The sequence below is a fragment of the Engraulis encrasicolus genome, chromosome 1, assembly GCF_034702125.1.
Source record: "Engraulis encrasicolus isolate BLACKSEA-1 chromosome 1, IST_EnEncr_1.0, whole genome shotgun sequence".
NCBI classification, from domain to species: Eukaryota; Metazoa; Chordata; class Actinopteri; order Clupeiformes; family Engraulidae; genus Engraulis; species Engraulis encrasicolus.
In genome coordinates, this window is record NC_085857.1 from 32,754,988 (window position 1) to 32,777,252 (window position 22,265).

At 43.0% G+C, this 22,265-nt stretch overlaps 1 protein-coding gene across 1 annotated transcript; it reads right to left on the bottom strand.

The window, feature by feature from the left end:
• Positions 1-1,379: 1,379 nt before the first annotated feature.
• On the bottom strand, positions 1,380-20,636 carry LOC134462498 (adhesion G protein-coupled receptor E3-like). The gene is made up of 14 exons (XM_063215600.1): positions 20,493-20,636; positions 18,782-19,181; positions 17,921-17,949; positions 17,411-17,491; positions 16,458-16,605; positions 15,835-15,948; positions 11,045-11,226; positions 10,449-10,613; positions 8,124-8,318; positions 6,028-6,260; positions 4,828-4,894; positions 4,361-4,452; positions 3,410-3,569; positions 1,380-2,692 (listed from the first exon to the last, which is right to left on the bottom strand). The coding sequence occupies exons 2-14, from the start codon at positions 18,963-18,965 to the stop codon at positions 2,456-2,458; spliced, it is 1,887 nt and encodes a 628-aa protein (XP_063071670.1). The 5' UTR covers positions 18,966-19,181; positions 20,493-20,636; the 3' UTR covers positions 1,380-2,455.
• Between the last annotated feature and the right edge of the window lie 1,629 nt (positions 20,637-22,265).

Below are 22,265 nucleotides of genomic sequence, written 5' to 3' on the forward strand. Positions count from 1 at the left end.
GTAAGTATCTGCTTGTGACGTGAGTATTTTGCCCAACTCAGGGTACCGAGGATAGAAGGCATGGCCACACTCAATAAGAAAAGAGGACAACGCCCTTATTGTTAGTTGTACAACTCTGCTAAGATACAAGATGAAAGGCAGGGTAATTGAGGCAGTTCAAGATTCAGGAACTTGCACACACTGTTGTTGGTCAGGAAAATAAATATCCCTTGTCAATATCTGTAGATACCATGCTTTGTTGACTTTCATTTAGAAAGTTCATGTATTAGAATTAGATGAATAAACTCATTTGAAGTGGATATCACACTCTTTGTCTTGTCTTTATTCAAACCCATTACATATCCAGGCAGCCATAACCTAAACGTCAGAGAGGTAATGTTAAGATCAGAGGGTTGTAGGTTTGAATCCCATCCTTTTGTCGCAGATGGGGGGATGTTAGGGAGTTTGCACCCCTCCATTTGTGATACCAACTTGGTGTAGGCCTACTATATTGCATAGAGAACACTGTAAAGGTGCTGCTTTTTGCCACCATTTTGCTACTTTTCCCAAATTGTTAATCTAATTTAAGACTTGATTAGTGCAATTAGGCAAAGCAAGGACAGTATCAGGTGCATAGCAAACACAAAGCAGTTACAAAGCAAGCACATTTGGCATCCGTTTCTGTTTCCATAATGACAGTTGTTCTAACAGAGAGAAGCAAACGTAAAAACAGCTGCATGAATATAAATATAACACAAAAATAAAATATATATATAAGGAAATGTATACATACATGGCAGATCACACATAAACCAAAACCTATACATAACACCACACACACACACACACACACACACACAAACACACACACACACACACACACACACACACACACACACACACACACACACACACACACACACACACACAAACACACAGCAAATGTGTCTCATCTCATTTCAGGGGGCGACATCCCTTGAAGATCATTATGGCTGGCGACCTCTACATCAGAACAATTTAATTTCAGACTATGGCCCAGACTAAGGCCATATATAGTATGTCAGACGAAAGTATACTACTGACATACACTCATCTGATTTAAGATGATCAAGTAGATTGTTGTTCAACAAAATGTCAAAAGAGCATTCAATGGCGGTTCGACCTAGCCTGGGCGAATAACCGACTGTTGACTCCGTCAATCAGTCTGGCAAAAGCCATGAGGAATCCGTCTCCGTGGACGATGGGAGATGGTCTGATCTTACTCTATCATTTAAATTAATTGAAGTTCCAAACTCAAATTAAAACCCATATTGTGCTTTATTAGCATGCCTGTTGTAAAAGCATACAATTAACAAAACGAAAGTGTGAATATAGTTACCTTAACCAATCAGTAACGGAGCTCGCGGGTGAGTTCTACGTCACTACTCTCAACTGTTTGCTGATTGGCGAAACACTGAGAGAACCGAGCTCGAGGCTTTTCCCAGACGAAGTGCGGAGCCAAAATCTTTGGGTGGAGTACAGAGGATGGCGTCGCGAGGCTAGGTTCGCCCCATTTGGGGGCCCTAGGCGTAAGTACAGACACGGGACCATTTTGAATTATTTTTGCTGGTTTGCTGGCTGTTAGGGGCCTCTACAGTGCACAGTTCTGTTTATTGGTAAAACCAGCACTGAGAACACTTTAGAGGGACAACACTTCCTTAGAAGACCATGATGGGTTGCCATGGCCACATCCAAACAATTCAGGCTAAGATTATAGACCCTCCTAGGATCAGCTCAGCAAATGTGAAATACACTTCTAATTTAACAGATTGTAATAAAACAAAACTGCTGAAACAGATTGTTGTTCAGACTGCTCAAACAATTTGTAACTATTTCTGTTTTCATGTGATATTTATGTTTCCTGCCAAACACCTTATTTTTTCCATGATGAATTAAGCATCTCTACTCTACTGGGGTGCATTTCTCAAAACCATAGTTGCTAACCATAGTTGTTGTTTTCAATGCAATATCCCATTGACAACTGCTCAAGTTGCTAACTGGCTAACAAATGCGCTTTCGAGAAACACAACCCAGTTCTCTACTGCAGTGGTTCCCAACTTATGGGTCGGGACCCAACCTATGGATCGCCAAAGATCCACAGAGGGTCGCCAAGCCTTCTTGATTTTAAGGGGTTTCCATTTAAATACCTTAAATCGCCGATGTTGATTTAAATGACAAAGCATTTATTGAAATAATGTATGCATAGAAGCAACAAAATGTAAATGTAAACATTTATTCTATATTTGACCAAAGACGAATAAAGGAATAAAATAACTAAAATGAGTTTTCGCAGGAAACAGAGGGTATCATGTGACTACCTGTCATGCAGGCGCTCGCGCCATTGGGTCACCAAAGCTTACAATGGTAAAAAACATGGGTCCCTGAAGAAAAAGGTTGGGAACCACTGCTCTACTGTGTCCTACTCTAGTCTACAAGTTTAGGCATTGGACGTCTGACTTTGGCGAATGCTGACGAGGCGGCAACTGTCCTTCTTGGCGGCCTGTGGAGCGACTTCTTGGGTCTGCTCCTGTGCGGTGTTCAGGGTTGTGTGGCGGGTTTTGGCCTCGCTGCTGCCCTGCTGAGACGCGGTGGACAGGGCCATGCTGCTGCTCCCCGAGGACTTTCTGCTGCTATGCACGCGCTTCTGCCACCAGGTGGCGTACTGCTTCCGAACCTACAATCAATCCAACACAGGAGGGACATACTACTGAGGAATGAAGCAGGTGACACTGATAGACATACAGACAGGCACAGAAAGAAAGAAAGAAAGAAAGAAAGAAAGAAAGAAAGAAAGAAAGAAAGAAAGAAAGAAAGAAAGAAAGATAATGAAAGATTAATAAATATATAGATATAAAGAAAGAAAGAAAGAGACAGACAGACAGACAGACAGATAGACAGATAGATAGATAGATAGATAGATAGATAGATAGATAGATAGATAGATAGATAGATAGATAGATAGATAGATAGTCCTTTCTGTTTGAGTTGCATGATTCTGCCACTAGATGGAGTACTTTTTTTGCACCTCAGCAACCAAAACAGGAGACATAGGACCTGACATAGCCTACTGTAGACAGATGAAAGGAGGGGCATGTAGCTCCAGAATATGAGACTACAGAGTCACGGATTGAAAATTGTGAAAGAAGAAATATTAAGCCTGCCGTACTTAAACAAGATAAGGTAGATAGACAGACAGACAGACAGACAGACAGACAGACAGACAGACAGACAGACAGACAGACAGACAGACAGACAGACAGACAGACAGACAGACAGATAGATAGATAGATAGATAGATAGATAGATAGATAGATAGATAGATAGATAGATAGATAGATAGATAGATAGATAGATTTTTTTGGCAGGGGGAAGGGGGGGGTAGCTAGCTCACCTCTGGATTGAGCAGGCAGTGGATGAGGAAGATGGCTGTTCCTTGTTGGGAGACGAGGGAGGCAGCAAGGAACTCCAGTACTGGGCTAACTTGGATCATGAGCAGCATCCAGGGACATCCCAGGATCACACACTGGCTCATGATCTTAAACAGGAGAAGCCTGAAATACAGTACATTCACAGATGGATAATTTTCATTGGGTTGGCTGTGTGTGTGTGTGTGTGTGTGTGTGAGAGAGAGAGAGAGGGAGAGAGAGAGAGAGAGAGAGAGAGAGAGAGAGAGAGAGAGAGAGAGAGAGAGAGAGAGAGAGAGAGAGAGAGGATAACGTCTGTTTGTCAAAATACTTTACACAACGGTGTGAGTCACAGCGGTGCAACTCTACTTTGCTACTGTGGTAAGGATAATTATATTTCATTATACTTAGCTGATATGATGCTTTTATCCAAAGCCATTTACAGTTATTGACAGGGTATTGGTTACAGTCCCTGGAGCAATGTGGGGTTCGGTGCCTTGGCTCAAGGGCACCTCAACCATGTAAGGATAAGGTAAAGCCCATTGGGAAACTCCAACTCCCATTGTCATTGTGACACAGCACTCCACAGCACACAAGTGAACACTGCACACTGCACACAACGAAATTGCATTCATGCCTCACCCGTGCAAGGGGGCAGCCCTCAGTGGCGCCGCATGGGGAGCAGTGCGGTGGGACGGTACCATGCTCAGGGTACCTCAGTCATGGAGGAGGATGGGGGAGAGCACTGGTTGATTACTCCCCCCACCAACCTGGCGGGTCGGGAGTCGAACCGGCAACCTCTGGGATGCAAGTCTGACGCCCTAACCGCTCAACCATGACTGCCCCAAAGGTAAGGGGGATTCGAACCTGCAACACTGATCTTAAGACCACCTGCCCTAACCATTGGGCCATGGTTGACCCCGGATCAATTATCTTACCTGGTGTACTTGATCTTAGAGGCTTCACTACGTGCCTCCTTAAGAGTGGTGTGAATGGTGATGAAGATGATGACGAACAGTATGATATTTCCCTGAAAAATGAGAGATGAATTTGAAAAAGCAAGTTAGTGCAAACCTACTGTACGTATGTTAATTGAATCAGTTTTTGTCTCATTTAAATTTAAACTGTTCGATTAAATGCGCACACGTGTGTGTGCATACGTGTGTGTGTGTGTGTGTGTGTGTGTGTGTGTGTGTGTGTGTGTGTGTGTGTGTGTGTGTGTGTGTGTGTGTGTGTGTGTGTGTGTGTGTGTTTACTGTCAATGTCTCATTTATGTTTAGTTTTACCGCACATTGGAGACTGGTCAAATGCAATTTCAAAATTCTGTGCTAACCCTGTTGCATAGATTTTTGACAATAAAGTACAATTGATTTGACTTTTTTAATTATTGATTATTAGCACTTACAGTGAGCATAAAACAGGCAGGGCCAAGAAAACTCCAATTGAAACCCTTATCCGTCTTCAGCCAACACCTGTGAACAGGGAACGGGGAGAAAACTTTTCAATGTGTACGTTCCAATATGTGACCTTGCGTCCTCCACTTGTGCTTGTTGCCTCGTATCAGGAAGTAATACGTAGTGATGACATCACTGACAACAGCATTATATTTCAATATCTCGCAAAAGCTCAATTGTAAAGTCATTTTCTCATTTTCAAACTGGATGGTGAATGAAGAATAGTCCCCCCAAAACAGCGGGGAAACTTAATTGTTTTCTCCAAGGAGGCGGGGCATCAGCAAAATGTGAGGCCACAAGCACATGTGGAGGACGCAAGGTCGCATATTGGATTCGCCCACAAGGTGATCTGCATCGGACCTCCTCCATGTCGCCAGTAGTCTGCCCTTATTGGCACTCATCTAGCTGACGTGAATTGCGTGTGCAGTCCACGTGCTTGTAAGAGAGAGCAGAGCATGTGTGTATGTAAGGCAGATGGGGGCATTGAAGAGAGTGTGCTATACTTTTACTGTAATGTACAATTATGTGTATAGGGCAGGGGTATTCAATTAAATGTCAACGAGGGCCAGTTTTTCAAATACCAGGGCTTGACATTAACGTTTTCACCCACCGGCCACTGTGGCTAGTGGTTTTCCCAAGTCACCAGCCATTCAGGCATTCCACTAGCCACATATTTTATATTGCTGTTCTGTTTATCATGATAGTGTACGTCTAACCTCAGAAGGTGCGGTGCTAAAGCAAGATGAGTGTATAGCCTTCCAAATGGAAGTATATCAAGCAAATAGAAACTGAGTTATTGAGCTTTTTACAAACAATAGTCGGTAGCACTTTACTTGATGCCGGTGTCATAAGCATGTCATTACAGTGTCATAATAGTGTTATGCATGTGTCGTAAACATTATGTCCATGTCATAAACATTTTCAACTGTTTCATTTTCACTGTTAGTCTTAAGTGACATTCGGTTATGACAAAGGTTGTCTTTAATAACCGAATGTCTGTCATAACGAATGTCTGTCATAACCGAATGTCACAGTCACTTATCTATGATGGGGGGTCATGACTGTGTCATGACACTATTATGACACTGTAATGACATGCTTATGACACCAGCGTCAAGTAAAGTGTTACCCAATAGTATCGACCCACTCACTTCTGACTTCCGTGTCCGTCACGGACCACAGCGGCCGAGACGGCCACGATGGCCAGCGGTACGCCGTAGCCCAGCAGCAGCGAGTGGGTCCAGTGGAGGCCTGCGCGGTCCTTGGCCTTGATCTGCCGCAGCTTCCTGACCGACATGAAGAGCAGCACGGCCTCGGCCGACATCCACACGAAAGCGGACAGGAAAAGGAAGTGGAGCAGCCCGGCCAGGACCTTACACGCCATCTGCAGCAGGTGAATAGAAATATGAATAGAAATATGTAACACATGTAGGTGCCATATTAACACACAGGGTGTCTGCAGGTTTTAACAAGTGCAATTTTAGACTTTTTTAGACCTTTTTTAGACCATCATGGGCTAAATTTTAGACCTTCGCGGAGTATTAAAAAATGAAATAAAGCCAGATTGCGGTCAATTGACTACATATATGCGCGCACGCGAGCACACTCGCACACATATCAGAAACAAAACAGAGCGGCGTGGAAAAGGACCTAAAAACAAAACAAATAAACATTAATCCTTTGTCGATATTTTGCATTGAAACGTAGGTCTTAAATTACTCAACTCAATTTTAGACTTACGCTGCAAAATATCCCAATATTTTAGACTTTTTTAGGCCTAAAATGGAAAATGCGTAATTTTAGACTTTTCTAGACTTTTTAAGACCCCGCAGACACCCTGTAACACACAGGCTAGATATGGCCAGGACCCTGCACACCATCTGCAGCAGGTGAATAGAAATATGAATAGAAATATGTAACACATGTAGGTGCCATATTAACACACAGGCTAGATATGGCCAGGATCAGTGCACGCCATTTGCAGCAGGCGAATAGAAATATGAATAGAAATATGTAACACATGTAGGTGCCATATTAACACACAGGCTAGATATGGCCAGGACCCTGCACACCATCTGCAGCAGGCGAATAGAAATATGAATAGAAATACTGTATGTAACACATGTAGGTGCCATATTAACACACAGGCTAGATATGGCCAGGACCCTGCACACCATCTGCAGCAGGCGAATAGAAATATGAATATAAGTATGTAACACATGTAGGTTCCATATTAACACACAGGCTAGATATGGTCAGGACCCTGCACGCCATCTGCAGCAGGCGAATAGAAATATGAATAGAAATATGTAACACATGTAGGTGCCACATTAACACACAGGCTAGATATGGCCAGGATCAGTGCACGCCATTTGCAGCAGGCGAATAGAAATATGAATAGAAATATGTAACACATGTAGGTGCCATATTAACACACAGGCTAGATATGACCAGGACCCTGCACGCCAGGTGAATAGAAATATGAATATAAGTATGTAACACATGTAGGTGCCATATTAACACACAGGCTAGATATGGCCAGGACCCTGCACGCCATCTGCAGCAGGCGAATAGAAATATGAATAGAAATATGTAACACATGTAGGTGCCATATTAACACACAGGCTAGATATGGCCAGGACCCTGCACGCCATCTGCAGCAGGTGAATAGATATGTACTGTATTTCAGAGCTAGTGTATTGCTATGTCAAATTTGCAGTAGCTACAATAGAGCTCGAAAGTCCCGCCCCTTAGTTCCGCGTTTCACGGGACCTAAGCTGACCATCTAACAACATGGTAGAGAGTAAATATCTTCTGATTTCAGTCATGATATGCGCTGGGCTACAAATATGCGGTTTAAGAGGCTAGATAAAGATTATTCATGCAGAAGTATCAATGTTTTGTTCCGAGGCCGTCGGCATGAAAAATGTGAAGAAACACAGCTTTCTAAAAAGTTTGGGGGTTCATACGAAAAATTAAGCAAAAATATCAGAAACAACATATATGGAGCTCGTGGCACAACTCGAAGGGGATCGAAATATCATTTTAATACCGCCATTGGATTACATGCTACGATTTTCGACTAAAAACGCCGTTGAGGTCCCATGAAATCGGGGGAAGTGACGTCACTTTCGAGCTACAATATCCAACCTAATACCAAGGCTTTGAACACATTGTTTCAAAGCAGGCGTAGTAGTACTGTGTATAGTACTAGTAGTACTAGTAGTACTGTGTATAGTAGTTGCACCTTTTGCGGCTGCACCGCCTGGGTGATGAGGAAGAGTGTATGGGCCAGGAGCAGGCAGAGGGAGAGGTTGAGCCTGGCCATGTTGCTGACGCGCGGATTGAACCTGCAGAGGGCAAAGGTCAGCACGGCCAGGGACAGGAAGACAAGGCCGACCACCATGAAGACCGTGCTCAGCCGCTCCACAACTGGATCACCCTGAGGAAAAACAAAGCACGTAATTTGCTCATTTATGCTTTATTTCAGTAGCCTGGTTTTCACCAGAGATGTGTGTGACTTCGGCGCCCCCTGGTGGAGCAGAGCTACACACACTACCGTGTAGCTCTGCTCCACCAGGGGGCACCGAAGCTACACAATCACCGTTTGGTGAAAACCAGGGTATTATTTCAGTCTCCTTTTCAACATCAAGTGGCTACAGCCATCATCATCATCATCATCATCATCATCATCATCATCATTAACCCATTAATCAGTCCCTCCAGTTTTTCGCGATTCAGCGATCGCGTGGATTCATGCAAATTCAATGATATTCCGCATAATTTCACGATGCCGCGTAATTCCTGTAAAGCCGCATTTTTCCCGCAAAATTTCAACATTCTGTGGAGTTTATTGATTTATATTTTCGTCAAAAAAATAAAAATGTGACTACAATACCACCGGAGACGAAAACCAATAGGCCTACGAAGCATTTTTGTTAATATGTCACTGAAACATTGAAAAAGAATTGCCTGCTATTTCGGAAGTCGCGACCCTCATCTCAGCTGTTCCGCGTCTCTCCACCCCTCCCTCACACATAGGCTACACGCAGGCGTCGGTGCTGCACACTCATGACCTTTTTTTAACAGCAGTAGCCTACTTTTCAGTGCAATCCTGGGTGGAAAAAGTATTGTTGCCCATTTATCCATGACGAAGAAGTGTATGCAGTCATGAAATAGGCTAGTGGTGGTAGGCCTAGGCCTACTGTCGCACAGTAGCAAACATCTTACGTTAGGCTACATTTTTGCGGAACTTCTCCACTCTCCCCTGTCGCTTTCATGAGCATGCTACCCGACGGTCGTTGTCTGATCTTTTTTCAATGTTCGCTAATGTTTGTAATTTAATGGTCTATGTCTATGCGTAGGCACAAGCCTTCTGATAACAATCACTGTAGTGCCGATCGCAAAGGTTTCGGAAGTGTGGAGTTTTGCAACTTGTTTCAGTCAAGGACACCGAGATAGGAAGTGAACGGCCCTTCCACGCTTTCACTGTGTTATTGCAATAAAGTCTTGCGAATCCATGCAACCATGCACACAACCATGTCAACGAGAGCGTGTATGCCATCACAACTTAGCATCAAGCAAATAATATGCAACAGCTTGCAATACGAGCACGAGAGAGAGAGAGAGAGAGAGAGAGAGAGAGAGAGAGAGAGAGAGAGACGCGTCTTCCAACAGGTGACATTGTAACGCTTGCATACAGCCTGGCTACTGTACCCCGCGACGCGGGCCTAGTGGTAGGCTATACCCACAAGTATTTTTTCATAACGCGCTGTCCCGTTTTCCCCCGAAGTCGTTCTAAAATATCGACAGAGATTTATGAGTGTCGCGGCCATGATTTTTTTTTACACATTGGACGCACTGGCTAATAAGACGCTCTGACAGTTTTTGACAATATTTTATTATTCTATTATATAGGAAGTGTGTTTCTGAATCTCTCTCTCTTTTGTCTTAAGCCTGCTTAGACTGATTGTGGTTTTCAGTTACCAAAAAAACCCAGAAAGGGATGCAAAATCTTTGCAAAAAATGAGAAAATGCCGCAAAATCTTTGCAAAAAATGAGAAAATGCCGCCACAAAATCAGGCATTTTGACAGCAAAAATCACAAAATCCCAAAATCCTGGAGGGACTGATTAATACCCAAAGGGTCTAAAAAAAACCCTATAATATTGTCAACTCCATTTAAGATAAATATGCATAGACGCTGCATCCAGTCATAAAAGTTGTGCTCGCACCCGGCCATAATTGGTTAACACAGTTGGTTGGTTACAACTACTTCTACACTGTAAAACATTGCAGCCAGTTAAATGTATAAAAGTAAGTTGCCCTGCTGCCTTACATTTGTAAATGAACTCAATTTGAGAAAGCCTCGAGTTGACTTAAGTCACGAGTTGAGTTAACGTACAAACTTAAGGCAGCAGGGGAACTACTGTAACTTTTTTATTTTTAACTGGCTTGCAATGTTTTACAGTGTAATAGTACTACTAATACTATTACTTATACTTATACTAATACTACTATGGTACTAAGAAGAAGAAGCTAGTTGGTGTGTGTTTTTTTCCTGCCCTACATACCTCAGTAGTAGGTGGCTGTGTCTGCATGATCAGTGCGAAGGTAGATAGGTGGTCACAGGTACACACAGAATGGCTAGAGTTTCCCTGGCTAGCTACACAGCCGTCCGTGATCCAGGCTCCCTCACTCCAGAACACACAGACAGATGCATCCCCCTCGCCTGAAACCTAACACAGTCAAACTGTTAATACGGAATATACACTGTTGTGTTCAAATAAACCTGACTCAGACTTAGAGAACATGTTACCATAAAGGAAAATATATATTGTATTGAGTGTAAGCCTTACACTGTAAGGAGTCAAAGCACAGGCAGACAAGGCAGGCTACATATAGAAAACATCATTATGAAACCATACTGAAATCATTTTTTTAAAGATGATTAAGTTGGTAATATTTTGTCACAAAGTAAAGTGTATATCAAACTATACAGGTTCATTAGCCCTGCTAAGAATAATTTATGAACTTTTTTGTTCACCATCAAAGACAGCGTCACACCAATATCAGGTGACACCTCTTGATGAAGGCTGCAGAGGTAAAGTAGCAGAAACTTCTCAGGGCTTGAAAACAAAACAGTGCATAAAATAAATTGGGCATTTACGTTCAAGTGTTGAAAGGTGATGTTGATTGGTTTGGAGAGGTTTCCGTTGACTATTTGGGGCAAGACGATTATGGTCACCTCCGCATTCATGACAGCGAGTTCACCGTCTTTTGGACGGAAGAAGCTGCTGTTCAAGACGTTGTGAAGGTTCTTGGCTGTTACCATGACGACAGATGCGGAACCTATGCGAAATGAAGGATTAGATAATATAATGTGAACATCCTCATTTTCTCATTAACAGAGGCACTTTGTACATTTTTATAGTCATACTGTACATGTAATCTTACAAAAAGATGTTTTGAAAAATGTTTGATGCTAATATATAAAATGTATTACTACTACTATAGTAGTAGTTGTAGTAGTAGTAGTAGTAGATGCAGTAGCATTATTTGAAGTAGTTGTAGTAGTAAGCCTATAGTCATCATTGCTTGCCTCTCAGCTCTTACTGTAGTCAAGTCAAGTCAAGTCAAGTAGGTTTTATTGTCAATTTCTTTACATGCACTGGTCATACAAAGAATTTGAAATTACATTTCTTGCTTTCCCATACAGACATAGACTAATTAAGGTAAGGACATAGACAGTATAGACATAGACAGTACTTATACATGGACTTAAGACAGTATGGACATAGACAGTGCTCATACAGACATTTAAAGTGCAAGACTGGACAACAGAAGACTTGTAGAGGACATACATTAAGAGGTATTTGTTGTGTTTTTGTGCTTTTCCTAAAAAAAGTCCTTTATAGCGTTCTGACATGGTAATAGTAGCATTTTGAAGAAAATAAATATAAAAAGGTCTGTCAAGTACACCAGCAGCAGTGTGTGTGTGTGTGTGTGTGTGTGTGTGTGTGTGTGTGTGTGTGTGTGTGTGTGTGTGTGTGTGTGTGTGTGTGTGTGTGTTTAGTGCAGGTAGAAGGTGCGGTGTGCGTCTTGTGTGTGTGTTCGTGTGTCTCTGTGTGTGTGTGTGTGTGTGTGTGTGTGTGTGTGTGTGTGTGTGTGTGTGTGTGTGTGTGTGTGTGTGTCAGTGTGTGTATGTTGGGTTTAGTGCAGAAAGTGCAGTGTGCTTGTGTGTGTGTGTGTGTGTGTGTGTGTGTGTGTGTGCATGTTTTGAGTTAGTGCAGGTTGAAAGTTCAGTCACAAGTATAGTAGTGCAGGTGGAATGTTCAGTCGCAGATATGGTGGTGGGGGATGGGGAGGGGGGGTTGTCAGTGGCCTTGCTGGCTAGAGGCTGACAGTGGGGGGGGGGGGGTTGTCAGTGGCCTTGCTGGCTAGAGGCTGACAGTGGAGGGAGAGTGGGTTGAGTGTTCAGCATCTTGATCGCTTGGTGCATTGTGCTGCTCGCCAGCCGGGTGGTACGGGAACGGAGGCGCCTGTACCTCTTTCCAGAGGGCAGGAGGCTGAACAGTTTGTGTGCAGGGTGGCTTGTGTCTTTGATGATCATCAGTGCTTTCCGGGTGAGGCGTGTGGTGTAAATGTCCTGCAGGGAGGGGAGTGGTACTCCAATGATCTTCTTCGCTGTGTTCACAACACGCTGGAGTGTCTTCCTGTTTTTCTCCGTGCAGCTTCCTCCCCACACTGTGATGCAGTTGGACACGACGCTCTCTATGGTTCCTCTGTAGAATGTTGTCATGATGGAGGGTGTAGCACTTGCCTTCTTTAGTTTGCGCAGGAAGTAGAGACGCTGATGGGCCTTCTTCGCCAGTGATGTAGTGTTGGTGGTCCAAGAGAGGTCGTCGCTGATGTGCACTCCAAGGAACTTGGTGCTGCTCACTCTCTCCACAGCATCGCCGTCGATGGTCAGTGGTGGCAGTTGTTTTTGGACCCTTTGGAAGTTGACAACAATCTCCTTGGTCTTGTTGACATTCAGCAGGAGGTTGTTGTCTTTGCACCATCTGGCCAGCAGGTCTACTTCTTCTCTGTAGTGAGTCTCATCGCCCTTGGTGATGAGGCCCACCAGTGTTGTATCATCCGCAAACTTCACTAGATGGTTAGTGCTGTGGGTCGTTGTGCAGTCGTGTGTCAGCAGCGTGAACAGCAGGGGGCTGAGAACACAGCCTTGCGGAGCCCCCGTGCTCAGGGTCAGGGTGCTCGAGGTGTTGTTCCCTACCCGTACTGCTTGTGGTCTTTGCATCAGGAAGTCCAGCAGCCAGTTGCAGAGGGAGGTGCTGAAACCTAGTTTGTCCAGTTTTCTGATGAGTTGTTGTGGTATTATGGTATTGAATGCTGAACTGAAGTCAATGAACAGCATTCTCACATATGAGTCTTTATTGTCCAAGTGGGTGAGGGCTGGATGGAGGGCAGAGCAAATTGCATCCTCCGTGGATCGCTTGGCTCGGTATGCGAACTGGTAGGGGTCTAGGGTGGGGGGTAGGGTGGCTTTGATGTGTGACAGGACTAGCCGTTCGAAGCACTTCATGATTATGGGCGTCAGTGCTACAGGACGGTAGTCATTGAAGCATGATGGTGATGATTTCTTCGGCACAGGTATGATGGTAGCAGCTTTGAAAAGTGATGGGATGACTGCTTGCTCCAGAGAGATGTTAAAGATGTCTGTGAAGACATCCTTCAGCTCTTCTGCACAATCCTTCAACACTCGGCCTGGTATGTTGTCTGGGCCAGCTGCTTTGCGTGGGTTGATGGTGGCCAGTGTCCTCTTAACACTGGCAGAGGACAGGTAAAGGGGTTGATCATGGGGGGGAGGGGGAGTTTTCTGTGGGTGAGTGTCATTTTGTGCTTCAAAGCGGGCAAAGAAACTATTCAGATCGTTTAGCAGAGAGGTGTTGTTGTCACAGCTTCGTGGTGCAGGCTTATAGTCCGTGATGGCCTGTATGCCCTGCCACAGGCTCTGTGCATCTCTGCTGTCTTTGAAGTGTGTTGTTATTTTGTCTGAGTATTCCTTTTTTGCTTTCCTGATGCCCTGGGACAGGTTAGCCCTTGCTGTCTTTAGGCCAGCTACGTCTCCTGCTCTGAAGGCTTTGTCTCTGGCCCTCAGCAGTCGGTGAACGTCTCCTGTGAACCATGGCTTCTGGTTGGCCCTGGTAGTGATGTGTTTTATTTCTGTAACATCATCGATGCATTTTGTGATGTAGGAGGTCACGGTGTCTGTGTACTCCTCAATGTCAATGTGATTGCTGTGGGTGGCAGTTGTTTTGAAAATGTCCCAGTCTGTGGTTTCAAAGCAGTCCTGAAGTCGTGAGATGGCTCCCTCAGGCCATTTTCTCACCTCCTTCAGAACTGGTTTGGTGAGTTTTGCCTTTTGTCTGTAAGCTGGCAGTAGCAGAATTGTCGTGTGGTCTGATGATCCAATGTGGGGGATGGGCTTTGCCTTGTATGCTCTCTTCTGATTTGTGTAAACGAGGTCCAGGGTGTTTTGTCCTCTTGTTGGGAAGTTGACATGTTGATGAAATTTTGGAAGTACTGTTTTGAGATTTCCGTGGTTGAAATCTCCTAGTACCACTGTGAAGGCATCTGGGTGTGCATCTTGTTGTTCACTGATGCCCCGATGCAGCTCGTTCAGTGCCTCGCTTTTGACGCCATTTTTGTTGCTGGGTGGGAGGTAGACGGCGACTAATAGGATAGCGGAGATTTCTCTGGGTAGATAGAAGGGTCGGCACTTGATAATCATGAACTCCACTCGTGGAGAGCAGTGCCTCTGTACTACCGTAGCATTATTGCACCAAGCATCATGTGTGTAGACACATATTCCTCCTCCTCGTTTTTTCTCTGCAAGGGCTCTGTCCGCTCGGTGGCACGTTAGTTGTTCCAGATGTAAAGCCGAATCGGGTATGCCGTCGTTCAGCCATGATTCGGTAAACACCGTAACGCAGCAGTTCCTCACGGTTTTGTTCGCTGATCTTAGTAGCCGTATGTCATCCATCTTATTGTCCAGAGATCTGACGTTTGCCAAGAGAATTGATGGTATTGCTGGACGAGTTGGGTTGGCTGCAAGCCGTGTCTCGACGCCACCTCGTTTGCCCCTTTTCCTAATTCTTCGGCGTCGGCATAGCAAGGCAGACGGGTCCGATGTAGTCCTATGCCGCCGGAGAATTCCTAGTTCTTCCAGGGTCTTCATTGGTACATCCAATACATTGCTTAAGTTGTCCATTCTTATCTGCAACAGCTGTTGCCGACTGTACGTGCGTTCCGACATATTTTCCGACGATAGACATTCCGAAAGACACATTTTAACACAAATAAACACTGAAAGTTGGGAAAGCAAGGGGCTGCTGCAACCTACGTGCGCCGCCGCCGGACTCCTCGGTAGTGTGCCGCCACACTCCTCGGTAGTGTGTCACTGTGTTAAAACACATTTTTACCTCCGCCTCCGCCAAGGAGGTTATGTTTTCGGTTGCGTTGGTTTGTCTGTCTGTTTGTTTGTTTGTTTGTTTGTCTGTCTGTTTGTCAGGAGGAGGATGACTCAAAAACGTACGAACGGATTTGGATGAAACTTGGTGGAGTTGTTGGAGATGACCCAAGGAACAACGGATACAATTCTAGTGGTGATCCGGATCACAAATCAGATCCTGGACTTTTAAAAAGATTCTTCTCACCATTGGTAGCGTATAAATCTAGACGCCCCTAGTGACCGTTAATTGAACTGCGGGACTGGGCGAATGTTGACATTCCAGTATCTAACTCCACTAAAAGAAGGCAGACAGACATAAAACAAAAATCGGGTGTAACAGTCAAATATTCTAACAAACAGCTTCCTTGGCGGAGGTCTGCACTCTCAGAGTGCATTCTAGTTTTTACATTGTAATTCTTTGTAAAAAAAATTAATTGATTTACCATTGTTGTTTTGTGCAATTCCCTGAAGGTCAATTTCTAGGGTTACAGCTTTATTCCCCAGCTCTGAAGACCCATTGTGGGAAGAGTTTTCTCTGTAAATGAGAGCGGCCAACTCTGACAAATGCAAAAGGGGAAAGAGATGTGTCAATAAACACATACTTTACCTATTCTTAATAGGCCTACATATCTGGTCCCACACACGCACTGACTTAAACATCTCTTTACCCCATTCACTTTTTTAAAATGCAATTAAGGAACATCACAGTAGAATCCAATACATACAATGAAATGCAATACATTACAACACAAATCGCAGTACATATGTAGCCTACATAGTACATATACACAACAATGCAAAGGAGACAGATTTGGGGAGCAGCAATTTGTAAATTCAACGTTCTTGCAGTCATCCGGCACTTTGATACACCGCGGCAACAGAATTTCGCCAACACGGTGGGAAAACTCTGCAAACCTCATCATGTGACAAAAACGCTTTCCTGAGGTGTTGAGGTGCACTTGCGTGAAATACATACACCTTAGTAAGCATATCAGTGAAATTGTTCTCCCCCAAAAAAAGCGACGTCACATGGACTGCAAGAATACTGTAGCTGAAGTCCACTCACCTACATTGTTGGATGGTAAGAGTTCATTGTCGCTGGCGAGACTGGAAAAGTTTAGTCTGGACACCAGCCGTTCGATTAGACCGAGGAAATCGTCTGCACGGCTAGCTGATGCAGCATGAGCTAGCAGATCAACAGGTGGCAACAGGAGCTGAATATACATACGTACATGCAGATTAAATAAAAGAAATTAGGGCAATTATATCATACGTACATGCTGCGTTGTTTCATTTTCACCATTATTTCCGGTCTACGTATAAGCCGTTACTTTTTATCTCATGGCTTGAACCCTGCGGCTTATCCCATGATTCGACTAATGCATAGATTATGTGTTACAAGCACAAAGTAGTTCGCTCCCAAGATGATGTTTTGTAAATATCCCAATTTACAATGTAAACACCTGCGGCTTCTCTCTTCTTAATTTCAGTAGGTGCGGCTAGATTACGGGTACATTGTTCTCTGCTTTAAAAAAAAAATCTCTGGGTTTTTTATTTGTTATTTTGTTTGTTTTTTTAAATCTCCACATTGGAGAATGAGAAATCTTTAACAACCAGCGTTTCCTTTGTAGGCCTCTAGTGAGCCATGTGCATTGTCTAAAAGAGAAGCAACTCACCTCGGTAACACTTTTCTTGATGCCGGTGTCATCAGCATGCCATCACAGAGTCATAATAGTGCTCACTTTTTGCCCGACACTGAAGAAGGCTAACCCCGAAACGTCTGACGGGTAGTAAACCACAAAACTTGGAGTACTGTTCTGCTCTTTATTTAATTCATATATTCTCGAGGAATGAGCACCCAGTTCACTTTGTTTGAGTTGAGCGCGTTACACCCCTTAGTGTCATAATAGTGCCATGAAATGTAATGTTTATGACACATGTATAACTGTGCTATGACACTATTATGACACTGTAATGACATGCTTATGACACCGGCGTCAAGTAAAATGTTACCCTCACCTCTACGTTAAGAAGGGTCGATTCGTTCATTCTTTTCTCTTGGGCCAGCATTTTCTCCAGGACACAGTTGCTGCCGGAGCTCTGAAACACAAATGCCATAGCATACGTTTGAGACGTACATGTTGTGGGCAAACCCTCCAAATAGCAAACTGTTTTCTTTAAAAAGCAGAGGTGATGTGAGGAATATTGTGAAACATTTTTTTGTTGGTGAAATGTGTGGAGGAAACTCTACCTGCAGCTCAAACTGAATGTTAACTCAACTTCAGGCTTATCTTTGGTGTAGAGTTGAAACAACGATAAACCTCTAGTTGAGTTATCATGTCTTTTTAGACAACAGATGGTGTTTGATTTGCAAACTTAACTAACCTGAAATGTTTTAAAGCCAATACACCTGATTCATTAGTAGACTCTCTTTTTGTAAATCAAAAGTGACTGACACCACCTTTTAGATGCAGGGCTATGACATGTAGTGAATCTAAGCAAAATAAACAAAGTGAACCGTGTCCTTACCTTGCATTCCTGAACAATTGAAATCCATTCTGAAACAGAGAAATATAAATATGTAACTCAAATTTAGTGGCTTACAAAAAGGTGCACAATTTTAGTATTACATTACAAATGTAGGTAAGGAGGCAGAGGGAGACAAAGTGGTTTCAGAAATAGATTATATTGAGCAAATATGTAATGTATGGAACACTCCTAACTAACTCAAACTAGCTAACAAGCTAAATAAAATGATCTAGAACAGAAGTGAAAAAAGAACTTCAGTTGAGCTTCAACTTGAATCAGTCTAATCCTTTGTCAATGTCTTATTCATTGCAGACTTAACTTATTCAGAGTCAGTGATACAACTAAGATCTAACTTGAAACATTGCAAACATATGTCGGTAGAAGTCAAATATAATATGAATATAAATACAAACCCATTTAATACAAATACAAATGAATATAGTGATGATCAACAGTAAACCAACAATGCACGTTGAAAGAAATCACTCAAACACACACAGCTTAAATAGTTTATTTATGTACACAAACAACTACAATGTAGAAAATAGCTTTAGTGTCAGTTATCACAATAAGCAGGAAACCAAATGAAAAAAAACCCCGCCATATCCTTCTTGACTCGTTGTCCTGGGTTAAAATCTGCAAGAGCAATAAAACAATGGTAGACTTTAGGTAATTTTAGTTAATTTCGGAAAATGTGCCCTGTGAATACACACACGCATACACACACATGCACTCACGCGCACTCGCACACACACATACACACACACAAAACTTTTGTAAACGGGCAGCCCACATTTTGACAAAGAATACCAACAAATGTTTCATGCTGAACCCTCAACTTAGCAAAATATTTTCACTTACTACAAGTGTGAAGCCATCCCACCTTGAAAGTCACCCTGACACACACAACACCCGCCCACCGATGACCAGAGGAGAGAACGCTGTTGTCGCTGCTGCTGCTGCTGCTGCTAATGTTGATGTGGATCATGCTGATGATGATAATGTTGCATAGCTTATCTGATGACAAGTCAGTGGCCATGAACATTGAAAAACAAGTGTTGCACAGGAAGGCAGCGGCTTACACCTGATAGAAATGCAAGATAGAAACACTTACAACATGGTTAAATGTGTTCATGAGTGAAACACATAGTTACTATTTTAAGGTATAATTGCTGTACTATACTGTAGAAGTGCAGGACTCGTGTAAAGGGTTGCCAGATTGGGCGGTTTCCCACTCGATTGGGCTGTTTAGGGTGACCATCTGTGAGAGAAAAACAAATGTATCAAATGTTTTTTCATCAGTCAAAATCAGTAGAATTTAATTCAGACTGAATGGAATTTCGTGCCCCCTAGTTTTTAAGCATGTATTAAGCTGGAAATCATCCATCACATCTGGCAACCCTGCTCACGTGTAGGGTACATGTGATGTGTGACCGCAACGCGTTGGCTTGTTGTCCCTTTTAGAAAAATAAACGACTTTTAACTTCACTTTAGTCCTCCAACCTGTTTCTCGATTATTGTCGTTGCTAACCGTTGTAAGACCGTCTTAAGACCGTCTTAAGACCGTCTTACCGTTCCCTTGGATTTAGTGGTGAGCGTCGCTGTCGAGAGAGAGCTGAGTCGCTCGTACGAAGGACTTTGCTAACGACGATAGCAAAAACCCTTTCGAGAAACGGACCCCTGATCTCTAGTTCCTCTGACCTACTGTACTCTCTGATCTCTTCATGCAAGAAGGGAATGTTGGTGTTTCAAATATGTCATGTTGGGCTGAACCTTCTTTCTACTTCATATGATTAACCCATTGATGCCTGATGTTGCATTGCGCAACATTGGCCCTGGTGCCTGGAGCTGCATTACGTAGCATTCAGGCTCATGAGATTTGAGACAACTTTATTAACAATCTCTGTTTGTTCGAGATGAATGAACACATTCTAATGAAAGATGATGGTCTTAGCGTTTAAATGCAACTTAGTGCATATTTTTATGTGCTTCAGAAGTTTAGATATTTGGATTTTTATAGGCTGAGTGCGGCTTTTCTTAAAAAGGGCTCAGGCTGCGCCACAGCCCCCCACCAGCCCCCCCATTCTGTAAAGCTATCCCACTTCTGAAGCTGATTGTCGGACCCATAATTTTCTGCATCACACCCACAACCTTTGATGGTCACAGGGGACATTAAAAGTAGTTCCACCCACATACCAAGACACAGCAGTCATTTGTGCACACAATTCACAATAAATTGACACTGTTATGCTCTGACAAAATGTTGCAAAGTTCCTAAATATCTAACACATACCTTTAATTTGCCACAGTCCTTTGCTATGTACTTCAGTCTGTCACAAGCACACAAGTTCGCACAACACTTAAGTATGTACATATCAAGTAGTAGGCCTACATATACAATTTCTACTGCATAGTATAAAAAGGTGCAAATCTTACAGCAGGATAAAAGTAGGCAAAAAGGTTGTAGTGAGTGGTAACTGGAGAAGTCCAATTGACTACAACGTAACTCTTTAAAATGACTGAGACGAATGAGAATCGACATAGCCAGAAGTTTAAAAAAAAAAAGCTTTACCTTTCCATGGTGGTCTTGAGAAACCGCATCTGTGTAGATAAGTATTTGTTTGGAGTATAATTTAAACCCAGAACTGTGTCTTGTAAGAGATTGGTGAGACATATTGAAAAGATAATGTATTTTAAAAAATAAAGCAGGCAACTGAGTGCGTCCAGCTGCGGTGAGAAACAAGATAGAAATAAAGTAAAGATACAGCGCACTAGAGGAAGAAGGTGGCTGAAATAGGTTAACCCAGAAAATAGTGAAGATAATATCACTACTGAGAAAGAAGGGAGGAGAAAATGTGAAGCAATTTCCCACTTTCGAAAGCACAGACACATTGCAATCTCACTTGTTTTTTTATTATCATATCTTTCTTGTCACTTGCTCAGAAATGGAAAATCCCCATGCGTACTCATCTTAAAGATGGGCACAGGTCAAACTTCAAGGTAGAGCCTGCCATTTTAGCGGTTTATTTAAAAAATGTGCACTGCCAATGTGATATTTTTTGTGAATATTTTCTAAGTAACACATTAATACTGGTCTGACTAAACCGGTATGTACTTTTTCTCGTAGCAAACTTTGTCAAATAAGATGTGGAAAGGGCCTGTTGTGTTCTAAGAATGGAGGAGCTGTATATTTTCTGAAAGAGGAAGCTGAACTCAAGAGCTGTATCTGCATCGTAGATCTATCACAAACCGCCCACAACAGTGTTTCTCAACAGGGGCTCTACAGCCCCCCAGCGTTGGGGAGCCCTAGGGGGGCATGGAGAAGGATACAGCTGCGGTGGGAGTGTGTGTGTGTGTGTGTGTGTGTGGGGGGGGGGTGCTTAGCTGCCATTGGCATTAGTTCTTATGCTTTAATAAGGGGAGCATTGGCAGGCTTGTGTTGAGGTCCAGGGGGCGTCGGAAGGCTTATGATAGCTTCTAGGGGGAGTTTATTCAAAAAGGTTAAGAAATGGCTTACTAAAGATGGAAGCCCAAAACTACATACATACCTCCACCCAGACTATCTATCTTTGTTCATTTCGATACTATTTGTCCACCTTCTAATTAAATGTAAAAAAGTAAAAATACATATAAAGAATAACATTTTTGTTTGATTTGTTTTGTTCTGTTTGTTTGTTTGTTTGTTCTTTGAATCCCACAACCACTTAACAAGAACAGGTCGATCCACCCCCCACCGTCAACCCACCATGACCTCCCACCCCACCCTCCCAAACAAGCAAAACAAAAAGGGGGCAGACACAACATTACATTAGTATTCAATTAGGAAGGGTATTGGTAACAGTCCCTGGAGCAGTGTGGGGTTAGGTGCCTTGCTCAAGGTCACTTCAGATATGGAGTGAGTTAGGGAGTGGAAGGGTGGGATTTGAACCGGCAACCATCTTTAACCATTAGGGCATGGCTGCCCCATTTAGAAATATATAAAAATATGCTGTTCAAAAATAAGGGAAAAATAAATGCTGTTAAAAAAAGGGAACACCAAAATAACATGTACATCCTACATTATGAATTCATGAAGTGTCCCGATTGAAAATCTTGTTGAATCATATTGTGGAATGTGATCACAGGTTTCAAAGAACTGTGATTGAGTTGAATTTTGTCTTTTTATTTCCTTTATATATTTCATTAATCATTTTTTTATGGAGCAGTATATATTCAAGCACCCTTGTGTTGTGTACCTGTCACAGACATGGCTTATCATGGCCAAATGGCTTAATAAATGCAGTTTTGCTGCAAACACATTAGGTAGTTTAGGATGATTTACTAAACCCAAACATCATTTCACCCA